The sequence below is a fragment of the Seriola aureovittata genome, chromosome 9 (genome assembly GCF_021018895.1).
Source record: "Seriola aureovittata isolate HTS-2021-v1 ecotype China chromosome 9, ASM2101889v1, whole genome shotgun sequence".
In the NCBI taxonomy this organism is placed as follows: Eukaryota; Metazoa; Chordata; class Actinopteri; order Carangiformes; family Carangidae; genus Seriola; species Seriola aureovittata.
Window position 1 is genome coordinate 3,397,788 of NC_079372.1, and position 19,923 is coordinate 3,417,710.

The 19,923-nt window shown below is 39.2% G+C and overlaps 1 protein-coding gene across 16 annotated transcripts in view; it reads right to left on the reverse strand.

The window, feature by feature from the left end:
• Window positions 1-19,923, reverse strand: part of kif1b (kinesin family member 1B) — a 59,877-nt gene that overhangs the window by 19,903 nt on the left and 20,051 nt on the right. For 2 of the 16 annotated variants that reach the window (XM_056384840.1, XM_056384829.1), the window contains exons 8-24: window positions 19,410-19,487; window positions 19,238-19,312; window positions 19,046-19,063; window positions 18,604-18,679; window positions 17,970-18,048; window positions 17,706-17,848; window positions 16,960-17,001; window positions 14,452-14,663; window positions 12,558-12,637; window positions 11,879-11,954; window positions 10,473-10,552; window positions 9,894-10,000; window positions 9,478-9,561; window positions 8,966-9,146; window positions 8,747-8,819; window positions 694-799; window positions 568-585 (exon numbers count right to left, since the gene is read on the reverse strand). In XM_056384840.1, coding sequence (XP_056240815.1) covers window positions 568-585; window positions 694-799; window positions 8,747-8,819; window positions 8,966-9,146; window positions 9,478-9,561; window positions 9,894-10,000; window positions 10,473-10,552; window positions 11,879-11,954; window positions 12,558-12,637; window positions 14,452-14,663; window positions 16,960-17,001; window positions 17,706-17,848; window positions 17,970-18,048; window positions 18,604-18,679; window positions 19,046-19,063; window positions 19,238-19,312; window positions 19,410-19,487 — 1,528 coding nt within the window. Of the gene's footprint in view, window positions 1-567; window positions 586-693; window positions 800-2,599; window positions 6,588-8,746; window positions 8,820-8,965; window positions 9,147-9,477; window positions 9,562-9,893; window positions 10,001-10,472; window positions 10,553-11,878; window positions 11,955-12,557; window positions 12,638-14,451; window positions 14,664-16,959; window positions 17,002-17,705; window positions 17,849-17,969; window positions 18,049-18,603; window positions 18,680-19,045; window positions 19,064-19,237; window positions 19,313-19,409; window positions 19,488-19,923 lie in introns of those variants that run through there. The other 14 variants (XM_056384846.1, XM_056384833.1, XM_056384841.1 and 11 more) reach the window with 11 other exon arrangements.

A 19,923-nucleotide genomic window follows, 5' to 3' on the forward strand; every position in this document is an offset into this window, starting at 1 on the left:
ATCACTCGACAACTACTGTATATTGCAGGGAATAGTTTTATTTCGACTAAACATTGTACTACCTGGATGGGACCGTGTGATTATGAGTATACTTTCAATAAGGTCTGACAGAAAAAAAGTTAACTTGACCTCCTTTAACAACAAGTAATCACAAAAGGAGACCAAATGTTCACTGTGGTGGAAATTGGTGAATTAGCTTTCAAACTGCTACTCAACACAATGGAAATCAGTGGCAGCTCTGAAAGTAAGGAAATACATTTATTTTGGAAAAACTGCTTGCTCTGAAACATGGCTGCCAATACTTTATAGGCAATTTGTAATTGATGGGCTAAAACATGGAAAACTAAAGTATGGTCCCTTAGACTTCAAGTAGAGAAGTAGAATGGTTTAAATTACATTAGTGGCATGTTTTCTTTCAAAGGGATTAGAGCAAGTGTTACTTATGATCTAGTTTGACTGAATACCTTGAATGGGTAATTAGTATGGCAATATTAACACATTTTAATTAATCTGAATGAGGTTGATATTACATTCTTTTGATTATGAAACAGAAAGTACTATACGCACATCCCAGTAGTTTAGGCTCTGGACAGAAAATGTGGAGGAAAACAGAGTGCATTTTTACATATGTCTGGGGCTTATATACAGTATATAGAAGAAATATATACAGGACTGCAGATTTACAGTACACACCTTCCTCTTCCTCCTCTTCCTCCAGCTCTTCTTCATCGGGTGTCTCAGCTACCAGTGAACGAGTCTCCACCTGTTTCTGAAGTTCTTGCAATTTGCTCTCGTAAACCTGGACACCAACACACAGGGAAGAGGAAAGAGAACATGGACAACTGTCCATCAACCGCAACAACAGGAGAGCTCATCTGGCCATCACAGTAACAGTTCAGCCCAAAATACACATTGTGCCTTATTCTCCATTTTGAAAATCTACAATAATATCAGACTTTCATGTCTAGCACTTAAGTGCTAATGACTGTTAGTGGTCCGAATGACACATGGACACATGCAGCTAAATTATGCAATATGACATGAAAGTGGCCGTTTCCCCTTACTGTACAGTTTCAGACCTGTACTGAAAGCCTGCATGCTGGCGGTCTTGTTATATCAGAATATATATTATTAGGCTTAGGCAATATTCAAAATGTAATATCTCCATACAGTCCAGTCCAAATTTCGCGATACACAATGTTATTGTGGGGTGAGGTTTTTTTTTTTTTTTTTTACAGATATAATGATATTGTTGTATTTCATGTTTCAAATGTTCAATTCATAATGTATGATTATTATTTTATTTTGTTTAAAGTGTGTTAATAACACATTATTGTATTATAATTATTTTATGTTTCATGCTGCCACTAAACAGCAGTTCAAGGTTTTATTTGTCACATGCCAATGCACAATGTACAGTAAGAAAAGGCAGTGAGATGAGGGTCAGACTGGGCAGCAGGGCAGACTGTGCAAAACTGTAAAAAATAAATAAAGAAATAAAATAAAGAAATAAATTCTCAATGTTATGAAAAATATTGTATATTCGATATTATTGAATATCGGCCCAAGCCCAATTGTTATCTCGTTACATATGTCAACCTGAAACAATCTGTGAGGATAAAATATTTTACACAATCAAGAATCACTGGTCTACCGTTCATAATAAGACGTGTTCAAAAAAAAAAAGCAAAAAAGTAAGAGAAATTATTATTACCACTACTTTCTATATACTGAAGAATAGAGGGTAACTCAAGTCCTATGCTGGTGCAATGAATGAAAAACTTTCACCCTTTGCCATTTTTTTTCTGCAGAAATTAAACTTCATGAAACAATATCTTATATTCTGAGAGAAATGGCTAGAGTGGAAAAAGAGAGGTGCTGCTAGAAGCTTAGTCAACTGTAATCCAATGAGGGGCGCCATCCTCATCAGAGCAGGACAGGCTGTGGTCCCGATGACCTCATCCTGTTTGTTCAGTGTCTTCTGGGAAGACAATGCAGCCTTTTCATCTGTCATTACCCTCCTCTCTGCTGAAATCCTACCAACCAACTAAAAGCTGAAATCTCTCAATTCAAACAACCTTTGGAAATCCACCAAGTAAGTTTCACTGACTGTATTCATCTGCTTGAAGCTGCTATTGTAAAACAGTGTGTACCATAATGAAGCATGTGAGGATAGTTTTTTCAAAAAAATTTACATTTAAATTCTCAATTTAGTTTAATGATGGCAAGACCAAAATTTAATGCCTTAAACCATATTCGTGGAATGAGGTAAATGTCAACAAATCTAGCTTTCATACCCACCCATGTTGCTAGTATATGTGCGACATTGCCATGATGTAGTATTAAATGATTACAGTGATAATAAATGGCTAATAATAAAGCTTTTTTAACTTCTTGGGATGGAATTGTGTAGACAATAGTTACTATTTTCAAATATGTTTTATCAAAATAATTAAACTTTATTCATTTAAATATTTCCAGTACCTTTAACCTGACCTAAGGTGTTGTACAGTGTCTCAAATGGTCACTGCTGTGTAGTACACACATTTAGCGATCTGTTTCTGTGAAAACCAAATACCATCCATACATAACCAATAACTGCACTTGGAGCATGTCATTTTTATTTCAGTCATACTTTGAAAATAAATCTCAAGAAACACGGGGATTCAGTATATCCTTTTTTAAACCAGTGAACAATACTGTTCCAATGTATACTGTATGTTTGCACAAAGTGCTCGATTAAGGAAGCAACACAACTTGGTACACAGCCACAATGAGGCACTTGATATTGCAGATTCAAAACACAGACATACAACACTCACTCTTTGAACTGAGACCTACCACAGACATGTATGTATATTTCAAAAGAACAGTATAAGGTACATTGTCCATTTAATGTTGTATCCTTTCCAGCTTACCTGGTCATTGTCAGCACCAGTGCATACGTTAAATAACATTCTTTAATGGAGCATTTATTAGAGCTGAAGAAATGTAAGCTACTTCATGCAAAGATAGTCAAAAAGACATGAGGCGTAGGGCGAAGAGACTAGACTTGCATATGCCATGATATCATTTGGTTTTTGTTACAGCATAGTAAGGCAGAATATATACTGTCAAAACTTAAAATATAAAAGAGAAAATAATTTCATCATTCTGAACCCAAGTTTAAAATTTTGATAGTCCATCAAAATTCTCTCCCATCCTGCTGAGTGTGACTGTTTCTCTAAAATGATTTGAAGGCCAACTGATATTGAAATGTGATAATGAATGGGTTCTTTTAAAGCTACAAATGCAGAAAGGAATCGACATATTGACAGGCAGACTTGCTGCTAATTCAAATAAGCATCAGCTAAAGTACAGAGACAAAAACTGACGTGGACACTGGTTTCATACACCATCACAATGATAGATCCACCTAGGCAGCGTGAATATGTAGCATTTGATGCAGTTAAAACAAGGCAATCCTCAAAATTTCATTTGACATAGATTTGTCCTTAATAACATTATGCAAGCACTTCAAGTCTTTGTCCTCCCTCCAACATTTTTAAGGCGAGTCTTTGGGAACCATGACAACACTCAGGACATCCATTCAAAACAGTGAACTCTGTGCTTATTCAGTGAACCACAAACCCAAAATGTAATATTTAGACTTGAAAGAGAAATCGGCACTCAGTTTAGGATGTGTGGTTTATACTGGAGAAGGGAAATTATTCTGAACATTCTGGACCAGATACAGTGAAATTGTGTGTTCCTTGTCTTACAGTTAGGTCCATCTCCAGCATTTCAGCATAGTGGGTCTTACATTTGATTGGGTCTTTAGTAAACTCCAGGATCTAAAGAGAATTATTAATGAAAACATCCTGGAGAGAAATATAGAATTATATAAAATGTGGGTACTTTGTCAGGATTGTTTAATTTTTTGTTAGAATACAGTACTACTTATTGCTTAACATTAAAATTAGTGTATTCACTAACTAATTATACAGCTTATCCATGACTTGAGGAAGTGCAAAGTACTGTAATACAAGTAAGTGGCAGTTACATATTTGAAGTAAATCTAAAAAGAAAGAAGAAAAAAGTCAAGCAACCAAGGGGCTTACTTAGAATTTGAACAAACCAGTATGTTATTACTAAAAAGTTAGTTTTGCTTAGGTAAGTTGTAAGGGGTAAATTTCCTTCACCAAATTTCGCTGAAGCCTTGTGCATGAGCACTGAATTAAAACAAAGGGAAAAAAAATACTAAATTGCAGTTGCACAGCAGATTAATTTAGTTAGTGCATAAAAAGGCACTTTCTGAAAACCACTTTCTTTGACCACTACTTCAGTCTGTTTAAAAGGCAGTCACGCAATTGATTAATGCATCAAGTTATTCAATAATCAATTTTAAAATGTCCAACATACTGGTCTTTTGATTCCAGATCAAGGCCAATGAAGATTTATGAGAGTAACTGTTTCATGAGGTACAAAACAAAAGTTAAAACTGGGAAGACAACCAGTTTGTCCATCCTAACATTCAATTACATGGTACACAGAAACAGATAAATATAGGGTGCTTTTTGATTCCTAATTTGCGCCGTCTTGATGAAAATTAAACACTTCAATGTGTTCATACTGTAGTGGCTAAAAACATTCTTGATAAATCAATACTAAAATGGCAAAAATGTAAACTCAGAAATTCAACCATGAAGATAATTTTGGCAAATCAAAGCGTGATTGCTGAACTGTCACTTGTTGAAAAATGAAAAGAGTAGGCATGGCATGGCAAAAACAGTCCCCTTCTCATTTGTTGGCTTCAATTCCTTATGACAGCTCTCCTAACGCTAATGATGATAGCGCACACAATGCAGCAAAAACTGATAAAACAGCATATATTATGATGATGATAAAATGTCTTTTTATAATACATACAATACTTTTGGATCAACCAATAACACGCTGATCAAGTGCAAAGGTCACAGTCAGTTTTAGCTGTTTGATTCACACGATTCTGAGCTGTTGTGATCTGTAATGTGTTTGCCTACTAAAAGTATTTGAAACTAGTCCACGAGTCCCACTCAGACTGTCGTCTCTCTGCTGGCTTTTAGATTAGGGGCAGACATTTGCCTGCGCATTCGCGGAGGTGCCTGAAAGTTGATTGGATGGTTAGCGTGGTCAGTGTGATGGTACTGCTGGTAGCCACTGCAGCTGCCATCTGTATACATCATGCTATTATAGTGGCATGGCTGTTGTTGGTGGTGTAACTGGGGATGTGCTGGCTGGTTCTGATGGTGGCGGGGCTGGTAGAAAGCCTGGCTATGCCTCCTGTTGCTTTCAGGCTGCTGCAGTGACTCCATGGAGCCAGAGGGCCGCTGGCGGTGATTAAAAGAGTTGCTGCGGCCTCGTTCATGGGGCTGCTGATGTTGGTTGTTCCTATAGTTATGTCTGTGACCCTGGCTCAAACCTTGCTCCAAGTCTTTGCTTCTTTGCTGGACTGATGAGCTTGGCAATGGTGGAGTGACTTGGATAACTGAAGCAGCCATCTTTTCTCTAGACTGTACTCCTTCTCCACCCTGGCTTTCTCCCTCTTCTTCCTCTACAGCTTCTTTGGGCACCTTTAGCTCAATGACCTGCTCATCTGTAATTATGATATGAGTACCGGGGCTCCATGAGTTGCGGTGCTTAGGGTTACTTTTGAAGGGGAAGCGTAGCTTGCGGTCCTCTGGGGGTATAAAGCGATGTGGTCCGGTATGCCGGCGAAGCTGCTTGGAGATCTCTTGTTGCTGAAGGTTCTTGAGGCGTAACTGCTCTTGACGCATCCAGCGCATGTGGCCTCGCTTTAGGGTTGAATCATCTCCTGTACTTTGGCCTGTTTGTGATTCTACTTCCTCTACCTCAGGCTTTTCTGGCACAGGAGGTTTTCCATCTCGAGGGCTTGGAGTTCTGGCTGCGGAAGTAGAAGTGCCTCCGCTGGGTGGCTTTTCTTGGCCCTCTGGGGTGATGAGTGGAAGGACCTTTTCCATTTTGACCATCTTGTTTCTGAGAGCACGGATCTCCTCATCCTTCATGTTATTCTGTTTCTTCACCTCCTGCAAGATGTCCTCAAGTTTGTCAATGTGCACTTTTAGTTCATCCATAACAACCCCTCCTGCTCGAGACCCATTGGTGATGACGTCCTCAATGCGCTCATCGCCAACTCCTACAGTGTCCCAAACATCCCGAGCCACCGCCCGCCACGAGTCCCGCTCGTTGGGGTCCTTCTTGCTGTAGCTAGCACAAAGCTCCTTCATCTTTACAATAGCTAGTGCCTCAATTTCCTGCCGAGTGTGGCGAAAATCATTGAGCGCTACTTCATAGCAGATTTCTTTGACAGCCTGGATCTTCAGGTCTGAGATGGTCACCCACTTGGAGTCCTTGGTGATGCGGCGCCGCTGAGGGATCTGGTACATTTTGACCGGCTCTCTTCTCTTCCCGCTGCTGGGTAATCCACACTTTTTCACTATAGTTTGTAGCTTGCTGGGAGGCAGCTTTTCCCTCAAGGAAGTGATCAGTCTCCAGCTCTCTTCACAAGACCTCTTATCTGAGTCATCCCCACTATCAGAGTCTCCATCCTTGAGAAAACAACACAGGACAAAAACCAAATGGTTCCCAAAAAAAAAAGCAGAAATTACAATGGGAAATCAAAGATAGGATGAAAGGATGTTTTTTTTTTGTTTTTTTTTTAAAGAATGATTAAAAGGTATAAATATGCAACATGGGAACTTCAACCATGAGTTAAGTCCAAGTTAAATAAGAAAATAATGCTTGGGCTTAGACAGATTTTCAGAATTTTGAGGTTTAGGATTTTTACCAAAGAGGACTATTACACTGTTATAATATTATCTTAATATTTTGCATACATCATTGCTATACAAGATGTATGGCAGCATGCGGTGTAATGTCCAGGGCTATGTTCAAAATAAAGATAACAAAACAAATGTACATAGAAACAGTGGCTTCCATTGACTTTCTTGTCAGTTTGTCTTTCTCATATTGTCTTCAGTGAAATGGTAATATGGATATAAATGAATGAAGACTTTTCACATCTCAGAAATGGGGATGTCACCTTTAACAATTTTGTTCCCAATGTTGCATATTGATATTAAAAGTAAAGGTAAAGCATGTCTATCATGATTAGAAAGGAAATATCAATAGAGGATAGTAGCTGATTGGAGCACTTCTGTATTGTTTTGTGATATTCCTCTTCTTAATTGAAAATTTTGAGATTTGAAAGCTGGATCCCAAACATGCTACAGTGGCATGCATGTAGATGGATTTTGGAGCTTTCCCCCTTTAGTCCAGAAGGTTTGAGTGGCTTTAGTATTAGTGGTGAGTTAGAAGACAGAGTGTTCTTGCAGTTGATCAGAAAGCCAGTAGAGAGAGGAGAGGCAGAAGTGAGGGTAAGTGTTAATCCACTACAAGAAAGATGTTAGTTGGAAAAAAATGCAGTTTCTCATTTTTGGTAGACAAAGTACATTACAGATCACAACCAGTAGGTACAGATAATTCAGGTCTTGTGTATGATATTGTATCTATGGCTGGAATTGAGTGTTGCTGGGAGTCTGAACCCTATGCTTGTAGCTCTGCACATAAAACCACCAGAGTATGGAAGAGGTCTGTGATTCACTGATTCAACTGTGAGCAGTTGATAATTCTGTTGTTGAGCCATGCCTTCGGTGTGCTACGAGATGCCAGGTAAGGCTAGCAAAGAGAGGTAGCCAAAGAAGTCAATGAGAAACCACATTGTCACTATCCGTCAAAAAACTACAGCAGGATTTTTTTTGTTATCACAATGCATTGTACATGTCAGCAACTGCATTGAAGAGATGAAACTCAGGACAAAACAAGAGCAAGAAAACTAGAGTAGAAATCTAATCCAAGCAAATCAACAGCCACTTCAGATTTGACCAGCTCAACGGCAAACACTGCAACTTAGTCCAGAACCAGTACTGAGTGAGTTAAGAAAACATGCTATTAACATGAACCATGCAAAATCAGCATCACTTAATAAAAGCAATGGTATGTGTTTCAATACTGTCCAATATTCAATCAGTTATAAATGAATTTTGATCTTAATATCAAATCAACTTTAGCTGTAAATTGCTGTTTTGCAAGATTCAGATCCACTATAGAAGACGCAGGAAAAGGGAAAACAGGGATTTGGAAAGGGGAAAGCTTTACAATCTAATCCTCGCTCAATCAAATTGCTACAGAAAAATCAGTTCAACTCAAGAAGAAGGCAAGTAAAAGCTCATCTGTCTCAAACCAGAAAAACTTCCATGCAAGAAGAACAGACATGCGCTAAGAGTAGAAGTGTGATTCATACACACGCACACAAACACACACACACATCTCAAAAGTGTCAGAGCTCAGAGTGAGAATTAGTACTAGTCGGATTTAAATGGACCAAGTGAAACTGTCTTACAAAAACCGAAAACTAGCTTTCCAATTGTAATTGACCAAAGCAAACCATGCTTTAACTTTAAATTCCACAGATATCCTGCAGTACATTTCAATCAAAATAACACACAAAATATCACAAACTAGCTGGATCCTTCAAGAATCTGCCTGCTTGATTGTGATATAATCATCATCTAAGTGATGGCCTGACATCTACTTAACCCACTGTGTAGTTACAACTAACTTGTCTGCAATCTCTAACATGAAGATTACAGGGAAGAGAATGAATCCATAAGTGGGTTTGGCTAAATACCAGCTTATTTGAACTCACCAGTCGCTGTTGCTCCAGAAGTTGGTCTGCCTCTTCCTTCTCTTTTTTGTACAAGATTTCCATCTCAGTGAGCCTACATAAACAAGTAAAATATATTGTCAAATTCATCACAAAACTCATGATATACTTTATCTATATCTTTATTTGAAACCACATAAATCATATTACTGACCCCATTAGAAATGAATTGAAATAAAGCCTGTAGGATAGATTTCATACCTTTTCTCCATTTCCTGCTTCATGTCGATGCCCTGCTTCTCTAGAAGCTCTCTCTGAGCAAAGGTCCAATCCACCGGCTCCACTGGGGTTTCGGCAGATGGCGTTTTCTCCCTTTCTGCTCTGGCCTGTTCTGGGTGGTTGAACCGGAACACATGGTTCTTTCCCATAATGATACGGTTACCTGAAAGAAGGTGGGGCACATGTATGGCAGGAATAAAAACGGAGAGCATAAAATTAAAAAAAGACATAGCTCCATCAGTGCTGTAAAAAAAAAAGTAAATGCAACCAACAGCTCCAACCTTTGTTTTGATCATGTTTTTTTAGATTTAAAGTAAAACATGCGTGTTATGAACTGTGCTTCATAACTATGATTTATGAAGAAGAAAACCCCACTCTATGAGTCATCTATGGTATGGAAATCAGTCAGCTCATTTACCCCAGTCCACAGAGATAATACAAGTATCACATTTACAGATTATTTACAACTTTGTTTTCAAAAATGAGGTATGTACCTGAACGAAGCTGGATCGCATCTTCAACACGCTTGCCATTGACGTAGGTTTCTGATCCCTCACAGGGCACCAGCATGACGATAACTTCAGCAGAAACACACCAATCAATTAACAGTGACTCATTTTGTGTGACTCATGCATTGTTCACTTTCAAATGGTAAAGGGCAAATATGTTATTTATTGTGTGTAGTGATTACTGTCATTTAGGCTATTAAGTTTCCTTTAGCAACAGAATATGCACAAATTTTATCCACTGACTGCATAGGTTGTTTTTGCAGGTATTTATCGACTATAGATATCTGTCATTAAATTAGACCAGAAAAATTATCTCCTTTTTTTGTTATCAACTCAGATATTCAATCCATACACGTGCCAAAGAAAACACATGCAAGCAAATTCATAATAAAGAGCCTCACCATCTCCATTAGCATTCCTTTCGCTGCGGAAGATACAGTGCTCTTCCTTGATATGAGCACCACTCAGAACAATGTCTTGTCGCCGTTCAGCGTCAGCTTGACCCACCCTGAAACGATCATAGAGGCCATTTTGAGAGAGTGAACTCTGCTCTCTCATTCTGTTGGCAGCCATTTCGGCAAAAAGTCAGTACCAGAAGTTAAATGGAACCTTTAATCCATTACTTATGAGAAGGCAGTACTTCTTAACTATAGGCTCACTACAGGCACTTCATCCGTGATTCTGCCATCTATCACTGTCCCCCTGGAGTGAGATTGTAACAAAATACTCAACAGGAATAGTCTACAGAGGGGGCCAAAAGGACAAAGAGGGGAGGAAAGTAACTTTAGACCATAAAAAAAATTGTATCAGTGGCAGGTTTTAAACCAGTTCTCTCTGGCTCTGAGTGTTCCTCTTATTTAACATCAAAAGAGGGAAAATGAAATACAGAGTCGTTTTTTTAGAAACCCTGCCTGAGAGAAATTCAAAACTTTTCCACATCCTCTGCAGCATTTCAGTGTCATCATTCAAGTTCTGGTTACCTTGTAATTCCATCTTTGATGTAGTAGAGTAGACACTCTGACATGAGAGGATCCTCATTCAGGTTCACCAGATGTGGAGTCTACAAATGACATGTAAGAGGTAGAAAGTTCATTACAAATACAATTCCAGGATTTCACTATTTATCAATATTCAGCAGGACAGAAATTATAACAGTATTAGAAATGCTAATCAAGTGAACACCATTTCATAACAAGCACAGCTGACGGCCTGTGAGTGATACACCATCTCCTACATGAAGGTGGACAGAAATGGTCACATTGACACCGTGCTGACAGCTCTAGAGTCTGATACTTCACAGAACTAACAAACGATGCTAGGAGCTACTCCTCCAAACAACCAACCTTTTTAGGGGAAAACACCCCATTAAAGTCTGCATAGAGATCGCAAGGCTTCTCAGCGAAATGCTAACCCATGGAGCGGCAATGAGTGAAAGGAGAGGAGAAAAAATGAATGGATGACAAATGGATGTGAATTAAAAAAAAAAAAAAAACCTAACACACAACAATTAGCAGTGGGGGGTTGGGTGGTCAAAACATGCCTAAAGACGGATTATTTCAAAGAGGGGAACCTAAAGCTGATCTAGTGACATCTGGCGCTGAACAGTCACTGATTAAAAGATAACAGATATCAAGCACAAACTAACATGTCTACTGGTCTTTATGTTGCTGCCACACAGTGCTGCGTGTACTGGACATAAGGAGAGTGAGGAGAATATACTACTGACTGTAATTTAAGCAGCATCATGGTGGCAATAATAGATCTAAGCAGTCAAAGGAAAAGTCTGACTAATCTACTCAGATTCAAGTATTATATTCAAGGATAAAATTTAACTTCAAATGAGCTTAAATGCAAAATCGCTCATCAAATCTTAATGTGACCCCATCATGTCAAAGCCGATCGGGAAAAGGGAACTGTAGATGTCCCACACACTAATTAAACATAATAAACAGAGACCAGAAGCAAAAAAGAAAGTGAAGATTTGGGAAATGGAAATAAACACACTTTTGATTTGAAATCACTGGTAAACACTCACTAAAGTCTGTGATTTATGGGGCTACATCTAATGCAGGAAAGGCGCTTCATCTGCTGATTCAATTAAACAAACCTTCTTGGTGGGAAAACAATCAAACTGCTCATCAAATGGCCTTTCATCACTAAGCTGAGTGTGTGAAGGAAGCAAATGACAAAGAGTGGAAAGACAGACAGACAATGATAAAGTGAACAGATGAGAAAAACCAGCGTCTGCAGAGGGAGGGTTCTCATGGAAAAAGATAACATGAAAAACAGAAGTCAGGAAGTGATGGTGGAAGGGTGTGCATGACCACTCATGGGAAATTTGACATAATCCCCCGACATCAATGTCTGTGTCTCATGTCTGTTCTACCTTTTTAGGAGAGAATACGCCCAAAGTGCCCCCATCTTCACGGATTGCCACACCCATCTCTGCAAGCAAGGCCTCCCTGTAGTGAAGGCAAAACATCTGTTAACTCAAGAATATCAGTTCAAATTGACCTACGTTGGAAAACATTGCCAGTTCATTCACACAGCATGTTGCATACATTCTCTTTCAAAGATTTCTGCAGCAGTGAAATATATACTGTAATTCTGTCCATTTATTTCCAGCAAAGACCTTTGTGTTGATAAGAGAAAGAGGATGAGAAGTGATGGTGTGTAACATTACAGCAAGTGATTTGTGGTATGACAACAGGCAGAGAATGGCACCAGTGAGACTCAGTGGATGGACAGTAACATGGTTGAGGTCTGCAGCTACAGATGAGTGGATAAAGGGGGAGAAAGGATGTGAGAGGGGTGATTGTGCAGCAGAGTGTGACGACAGAGAAATGAAAGGAAATGGACAGAATGAGTGCAGAGGAAATGAGACAGATAGGTGAAGAAAGTGAGACAGACAGCACCGTGGGGTGAAAAGACAGAGACAGAGCTATTGGGGGTTGTCTAACACTGACAGAATATATTGAGGGAGGGGTGGAGGCACACGTAGAACACACATCACCCCCTTGAGAGATGGAGATGGATATGGACAGACATTGTCGGTCAACACTGACCTCTCCATGCGGATCGCCTCAGTCTTTCGCAGTTTCTCTTCCCAGGTTTCATTGAGCTCGGCAATGATCTTTTCTGATTCCTGAACACAGGAGGCAAAGTGTGAGGAAACACAACAAAGGTAAGGTAATCAGACCTGGAGGTAATATGTTTAACTCAGTAACAACAGGCCCACCCAGTCTGGATTCATCAGGTTCATATTTTTCACAGTAGAAGGTAGAGAAAACAAACAGGGTTCAAATCTAAAGAAAGAGGAGCAGCATAACATACTGATGTATATTATGGAAATTATACAATAAAAAAGTGTGACCCCACTGATAATGTTGATTAAAGCTCTATTAATCATACAGTACAGCCACTACACCTGTTCTTCATCTTTTAAAGGCAGTGAGGAATTTAATCATCTGTTGCTCTGCATATTGATATATTCTGTGACATTTTTACTGTAAATGTTTAATATTGCAGTATATACTTATCTTGGCTTAACATTACATTGAATTGTTATGAAGTTAACCTTCACTGTAATCTTTGTATCTGGATCACTAAAATAGTTGCAGCGCCTTTAGAATGTGGATATTATGCGCCTCACTATTAAAGCCAATAAGACTGGATCTATTTTAGTCCAGTTTCCTCCGTATCTGCGTTGGTGCTTGACGTCATTGGATGACGGACGGACTGGGCACCATGGTTGCCATGGAAACTGCAGCTCCTCATGGTTGGTTGTTACAATCCTATGTGCTCCCTTATCAGAAGAGTGAGAGGTCTACTGTGAGCCTTAGAGACATGAAGCTGAGAGGCCACATGAGGACTGACAGGCAAAATGTGTTTTGATTAAAGGCTATGTGTGGGCTAAAACTAAATCACAGCTATGTACTTGTAATTTACTGAACAAATACTACAGTGCATGTACTGGTAAGGCTTTTATTGTAAGTTGGTATGAATTTCTTGACTTTTAATCAGCTATCAATCTATTCACTGATATTTTATGTTGTTTTATTATTATTTTTATTTTATGTTTATTATTCATCATTAACTATTATCATCACTACTAATGAGCTACTGGATACCTGAATTTCTCCTAGAGGATAAATAAAGTATACATACACACACACACACACACACACACACACACACACACACACACACACACACATACGCACACACATAAACATACATACATACATACATATGTATGTATATATATATATATATACACACACACACACATACTTACTGTATTTATGTGTGTGTGTGCGTGTGTGTGTGTGTATATTGTAAAGATCCACCTGCTTCAGTTACAGCCCTTATCTACTGAGAAATCTTCCAAAGGCACTTTTTTTTTAACACTGTTCAAATTGAACATCAGACATTGATAGAAGTATTTTGATTAACAATAATAGTATGCCAATATTATATTATTGCAATATTGAACAACAAGCACTGAGGGGGGACTCTTCTATGTCACACACTTGTAAATATACATTTCTCACAGCAGAAGGTGGAGAAAACACACCGTTACAGAAGAGGACCCAGTTGAAGCAATTAAATATTAATAAATAATTAAGAATTTGTATTCAAGCAAAAAGATGTTCTTGGTCATTTAAGTATGTTTCCATAGTGTTTGAGGATTATCTCTTTTGATTGATGTATGTATTATGGAAGTTTTCATTTAAGCAAATGCTTCGCATGAACATTTATGAGCCAGCCTATTACACAAGTCAGCTATACTGAGGGTATGGTTGAATGAACTGGCTGAATGAAAACTAAGAGCTTTAGTTCTTTTCAAATCTATAGTTAGAAACAGAAGAACTTAAAAGTTTTGCTAGTAGCAGATAATTTATCAAGAGACAGGAGTGTGATTTGGAGAGTGCTGAAACCTACACAGGCCTAGTTTACCTTGAGTCTTTCAATGGCCTCCTCTCCTCCAGGTGTGGACATGATGCGCTCCTGGATGCTGGTGACCGACTGCAGGCCCCCCTGGCTGCACAGTGAGCCAGAGGATGGAGAGGCTGTCAGGGAACCAATAGGGGCTGTGGAGAAATGGCCAGGGCGTTGGTTCTCTGAGGCTACCAAGTATCTATTCTTATTGTTCTGAATGTCTTTGAGGTCTGAGCCAACAGCAAGAGAGAGAGAGAGAGAGGGAGAGAGGAGAACAACACAAAAAGAGGTGGGGTAGACCAGGACAAGGATAGAGGGAATAAACCACATAAAATGGAGGAACCAAATACCAAATAGGAAGAGAGAGAGAGAGAGAGGAAAGAAGGAGATGGGAAAATAGAAAAGACAAAGGGGAGGGAAGACCAATGTAAGGCACACATTGTATGTCAAAAGGTTAAGACAAACACCCAGTATAATGGTCAGCTACAGACAGCAGCAGTTTTCACTCCAGGTAGTTTTCAAGTCTGCTTACCCCAACTCTTCAACTTCCAGAAAAAATGCATTACATTTCAGTTTACACTCTATTAGAGAGTTTTCAGAGCGCTGTTTTTATGTGGGTCAAAATTACTTTGCAGAACAATTAACTCTGAGCAATACATTTCTAGTGTGTGCAATTCCAAGGAATAGGATGATGTCATTTTGTTGCTTTTGCTTTGAACTCTAACGTGGATGAAAACACACTGTGTGAAAACCGCTATCAGTGTACCAACTACAGGATGGGAGGGAGATGGAAACTGCAAGAGTATCCAGAGGGAGGACAGATGAGAGTCGTTGACACATGCTGCCAAAGTTCAGCCCGCAGTCGAGCAGTTTTGCTTCACCGCACACACACATGTATGTGTGCTCTCACACACACGCACGTGTGCTCTCACACACACGCACTAAAACAGAGCCATGGCAGCCTCACTAAAGGTCATGCACCTCATATGAATATAAGCCCCTCAAGGACCTCAGAGGTAACACAGACCATCCCCTCTAACAACCAAATTTTTAAAAAGACCAATAAATGCAGAGTTTAATTGATTTGGAAGGTGCAGCCATTTTGGAGAGGAAAATGTATACAGTTGACACTTTTTATATTCCAGAACTAGAATTACCGCCTTGCAGTTATATGCCTCTGTCAAGTTGCAAGAAATATGGTCACAATCTCCCCTTCGGTTCCTGAGTTGTAGCACTGAATACGATGTAACATTATGATGTCACAGTGAATCATCACTTCATCATTTTATCTTGTCGGACATATAATTAGCATTCGACTTAAAAGCGTGTTTGGTGTGGTCACACTGACCTGGAACTTTGATCACCAAATTCTAATCAGTTCATCCAGTTCATCAGTCCAAGTGGACTTGTGTGCCAGATATAATGAAATTCCCTCTGGGCTTTCCTGATATATCACGTTCACAAGAACTTAAGGTTACCATGACCTTGACTTTTGACCAAACCTAATCAGTTCATCAATATTTGCACCAAATCTTAAGAAATTCCCTCAAGACATTACTGAGATACAGTGTTCACAAGAATGAGACAACAACCTGACGACATAATGTTCCCAGTCTCGGCTGTCACTGTATGTGAGGCATAAAAACAGAGAACTCATCAAGACCCAAGTACTGAGCTTTTCAACTGAACTAGCACACAGTGGGATACCAGCAGAATAATGTGTGCTCTTGCCGTGCAGATTAAGTAGAGCAGGTGAACACTGACTTTTGGGTAGGTAAAGAGCATTTTCAAAGATTAGAGCTAAGGGGCAAGAGGGAGGATGTGTTAAGGATATTTGAGAATATAGCAGAGGGTACACTAGCAAACTAACTATTCAATACAAACTATTATAACACATCAAGTTAGTCAACTCTGTATACATACACCTCTGGTGTAGCTACTTAGAAATTCAAAATCATGCACCTTTCTGTCTGTAGCTTTGAGCCTCAGTTTGAGAACTGAGAAGTGGCATTCTAAAGCTTTGAGCACTGTCACCTGCAGCAAACGATTAGTAAAAGAAAACAAAATAAAAAGCAGAAAGACAACTGGCAAGAGAAGAAGCTTGAGAAAGTGAGTCAAAGGCCGGCATGGTGAGAAAATGATGCGGGTATATTGGGGGTGGGGAAGACAGACAAGCTAGTCTAGAGTAATGTTTCTAAAAGGTATATTCCAAAAGTAACTTGTGATACAGTTGGATCTGAGCCTGCAAATAGCTGCCTCACCCCCATCATTCTGAAAAGTAACAGAAACACAAGCGCAAAGCATGCTAACCTACTGGCATGCTAACCCTCGCCAGATCAGCACACCTACGGAAGCCTTGCATTTCTGAGATTCCTTCTATTGAACTTTTGCTTTTTAGGCATTTACATGCAAAGCTGGTAGCAGATTAATATACAGGTAATGGGGGGGGGGGTCGTAAGCAATGTTAGCTATTATTAATAGGGCAAATAGTGATAGACAATGCATGACTACCACACATATACACACATTTGATTCCACTTCCTGGGCAATCATCCCCCATAGGATCAACTGAGGGGAAGCAGGAAAAGATGAGAAGGGTCAGAGGTCAGCACCAGTAGAATGGGAGGAAAAGGTTACAGACATTTCTTAGAGAGCTGGATGAGAACAATAACGAGGATGATAAGAAATGACATGGAATGACTTGTTGAGTGCCATGTCATTAGGCATGATCTAAGCAGGCATTAGCTAATAGGCAGGTTATTAATCACTTCAGATATTAGAAGTTATTAATGGGCATATTATGTCTCTAATTGACTAGGCTATGAGCCATTACTCTTGTGTACAGCAAATGAAGTGTGATATTTTAATGTAGCTTTAAACTACCATTTGTGTTGTCAGTCATGATAAGCCAAATGTGACTTAATCAATTTTCATTAAATGACTTTGGAGTACTTTTGTACAGTATACAGCCTTTAATATTGTATAAATTAGTGTTCTATAGTAATTATCCTATATATTGCATTATCATATAGTCTGTAAGGAAGCATAATAAACCAGTATGGTGGTGAATAACTTTCTAAAAGCTGTATAAGTCGTTTTAGTTTTGTACTAGGCACAGCTACAAGCACTGCAATGGAAACAAAGCTGAATGACTGAAAGCAATGAGACAGTGATGAAGACAGAAAATGTTGCCAACTGGTGGGAGGCCCTGAGAGAGAAGGCAGATGCCGAGCGGCTGCAGATATGACTGGCTGTGACAGCAGATAACTCACTGTCCAGGATGTCTCCCAAGCCCTGGGCGCGGAGCAGTTCCTTCAGTCGAGCCACTTCATCCTTCAGGTCACGCACCAGCTTATTGTTGGGATCCTCATTGATAACAGCATTGCATTTGATGTTCTTGGCTCGGTCGGCATAGCTAAAATTCATAATAAACTTTATTTGGAAAGGCTTGAAAATCGAAATAAATTGGAATGTGAACAATTATCTTATTTGATTATTTTGTATGTTATCATCTATATCCTGAATGGAAACTTTACCGGAGAGTGCTGAGAGTTTCATCATAGTTGATATCTGCAGGACTGAGGGCAGCTACCATAGCTGTTCTGGAGTTTCCACCTGATAACAAAAGATCAGTAGAGATTTCAATTTTATGTCAATGTGTGTGCAAGGCCATTTTTCTGACATACTGTATGCAGACCTGAAGAAGATTAGTATTAGATTTGTTTTGCATAATACAAGAGGATTTCCATAGCAATGTAAAGTAAAAAATGCTGGGCTCGGAATAAAACACTACTAAAGCTAAATCAATGCTGATTACTAATTCCACTAATGTAAGACTTCACTCACATTAAACATTAGACTGCTATGTGCCAGCTAAGATTGAAGATACCCTGTACACCTCTCCTCTGCAGGTCTGAACCAATGACATGGGTGTGCTTGTCTAGTTTGGTTGAAATACAGTCTGCTGACAGTGTTCTTCTTAAATTGGCAGAGAGTAATGAACACTAGCTCCAGCCATCTTTTTTTACCCCTACTTCACATTACAGGATACAGATGGTTCCATTTTTCTTGCCGCCCAGAAATAAGGATTTCACTTAATCGTTCACATACATAAATGTCCCGACTTTCCATTAGTAAAGCATGTTTATCAGGTTATATTAATGTTCATACCGAGGTTCTCCCTCAGCAGCCATGTCAGAACAGAGTCTCTGTATGGGATGAAGTCAGTCTTCTTCTTCTTCTTGCTCTGCAGTAAACAAATCATTCAATTGGCTGGCAGAAAAGAAAACTGACAACTGCTGTAAGTCTTTTGTTTTTAATATTGAGTATTAGGAATGGCGGTAAAGAGTGAACAATATTAAGATGCAGCATGACAAATCCCTATGTAATGGACAAGTGGTCAAGTAAAATGAGTACAGGCCTGATCTGATGCACTTTTGCTACTGTGCAAGGATTTTATTGTGCATGGTGAATAAAAGCACAGCACTTGGGTGATAAAATGGTAGTGGCAGAACTTTGTGAAGCAACTTCAACATTGCACATGGCAAAAGTTTGTCAAATCTGCCTTGTGGGAGGAATCAAAGGTTAGTGGTTGAGCTGTCAAAGGGTTTACCTTGCTGGTACAGTTATCCTGTGTAAGCAAGCATTACAAGGACAAGAGGAGAGAAAATAGAGAGGCAGACATTACAGCATGCCAGGCTACAAACATTAATTCCTTGAGAAGACAGGGTAAAGTTGTATAGGGTAAGGGAGGGGCTGAAAGGGAGGAGGAGGAAAGGAAAGAAAGAAATAGAAACAAACATACAACGCTCACCACTTCAGCCAAGGCGGAGATAACCTTTCCTAACGTGGTGAGAGATTTGTTGATGTTCGCTCCTTCCTGTAACCACAGACAAAAAATTGTTGTTCAAGATCAATCAAGTTGATACTAGTGAACTGATTGTTAATGCAGCTGCTGGGTGATATAAGAAACTTACCTTTAGCCTGGTGCCTTTAGCTCCAGTGGAATCTGCTCGTTCACTCCCTGCCAAGTCTACCAGACTAATTTTACTGACCTGAAAGGAGGGAGTAAATGTATTTTAGTTGCATCAAGTTTATAAATAATGTACATTTGAAAGATAACAAACTGAGAGAGGATGAGGATATTACAGGGACAAAGTACCAAAAACAAAGTTCATGAAATAGTTAACAAGCCAAACCGTCAAAAATATCTGAAAGGAAGTGTAAACCATCCTAAACATTTGAACGTTATTGTCAAGTGAGATGCAGCTAGGCACTAAAATCTGATAGAGTGGCTAAACACAATAGGCATTGTGCTTACAATAACACAGTGGTCTTTGTCTCTCTGTAGTAAGAGGAAATGCTAAAAGTCAAATCTAAATAGGCTCTCTTTATTTTTCCTTCCCCAATCACCACCAACTTAGAGGACCATGGGAGAAATCTTAGACAAAATCAAAGATGCAAACTAATAAATGAGCCATGAGAAAAAAC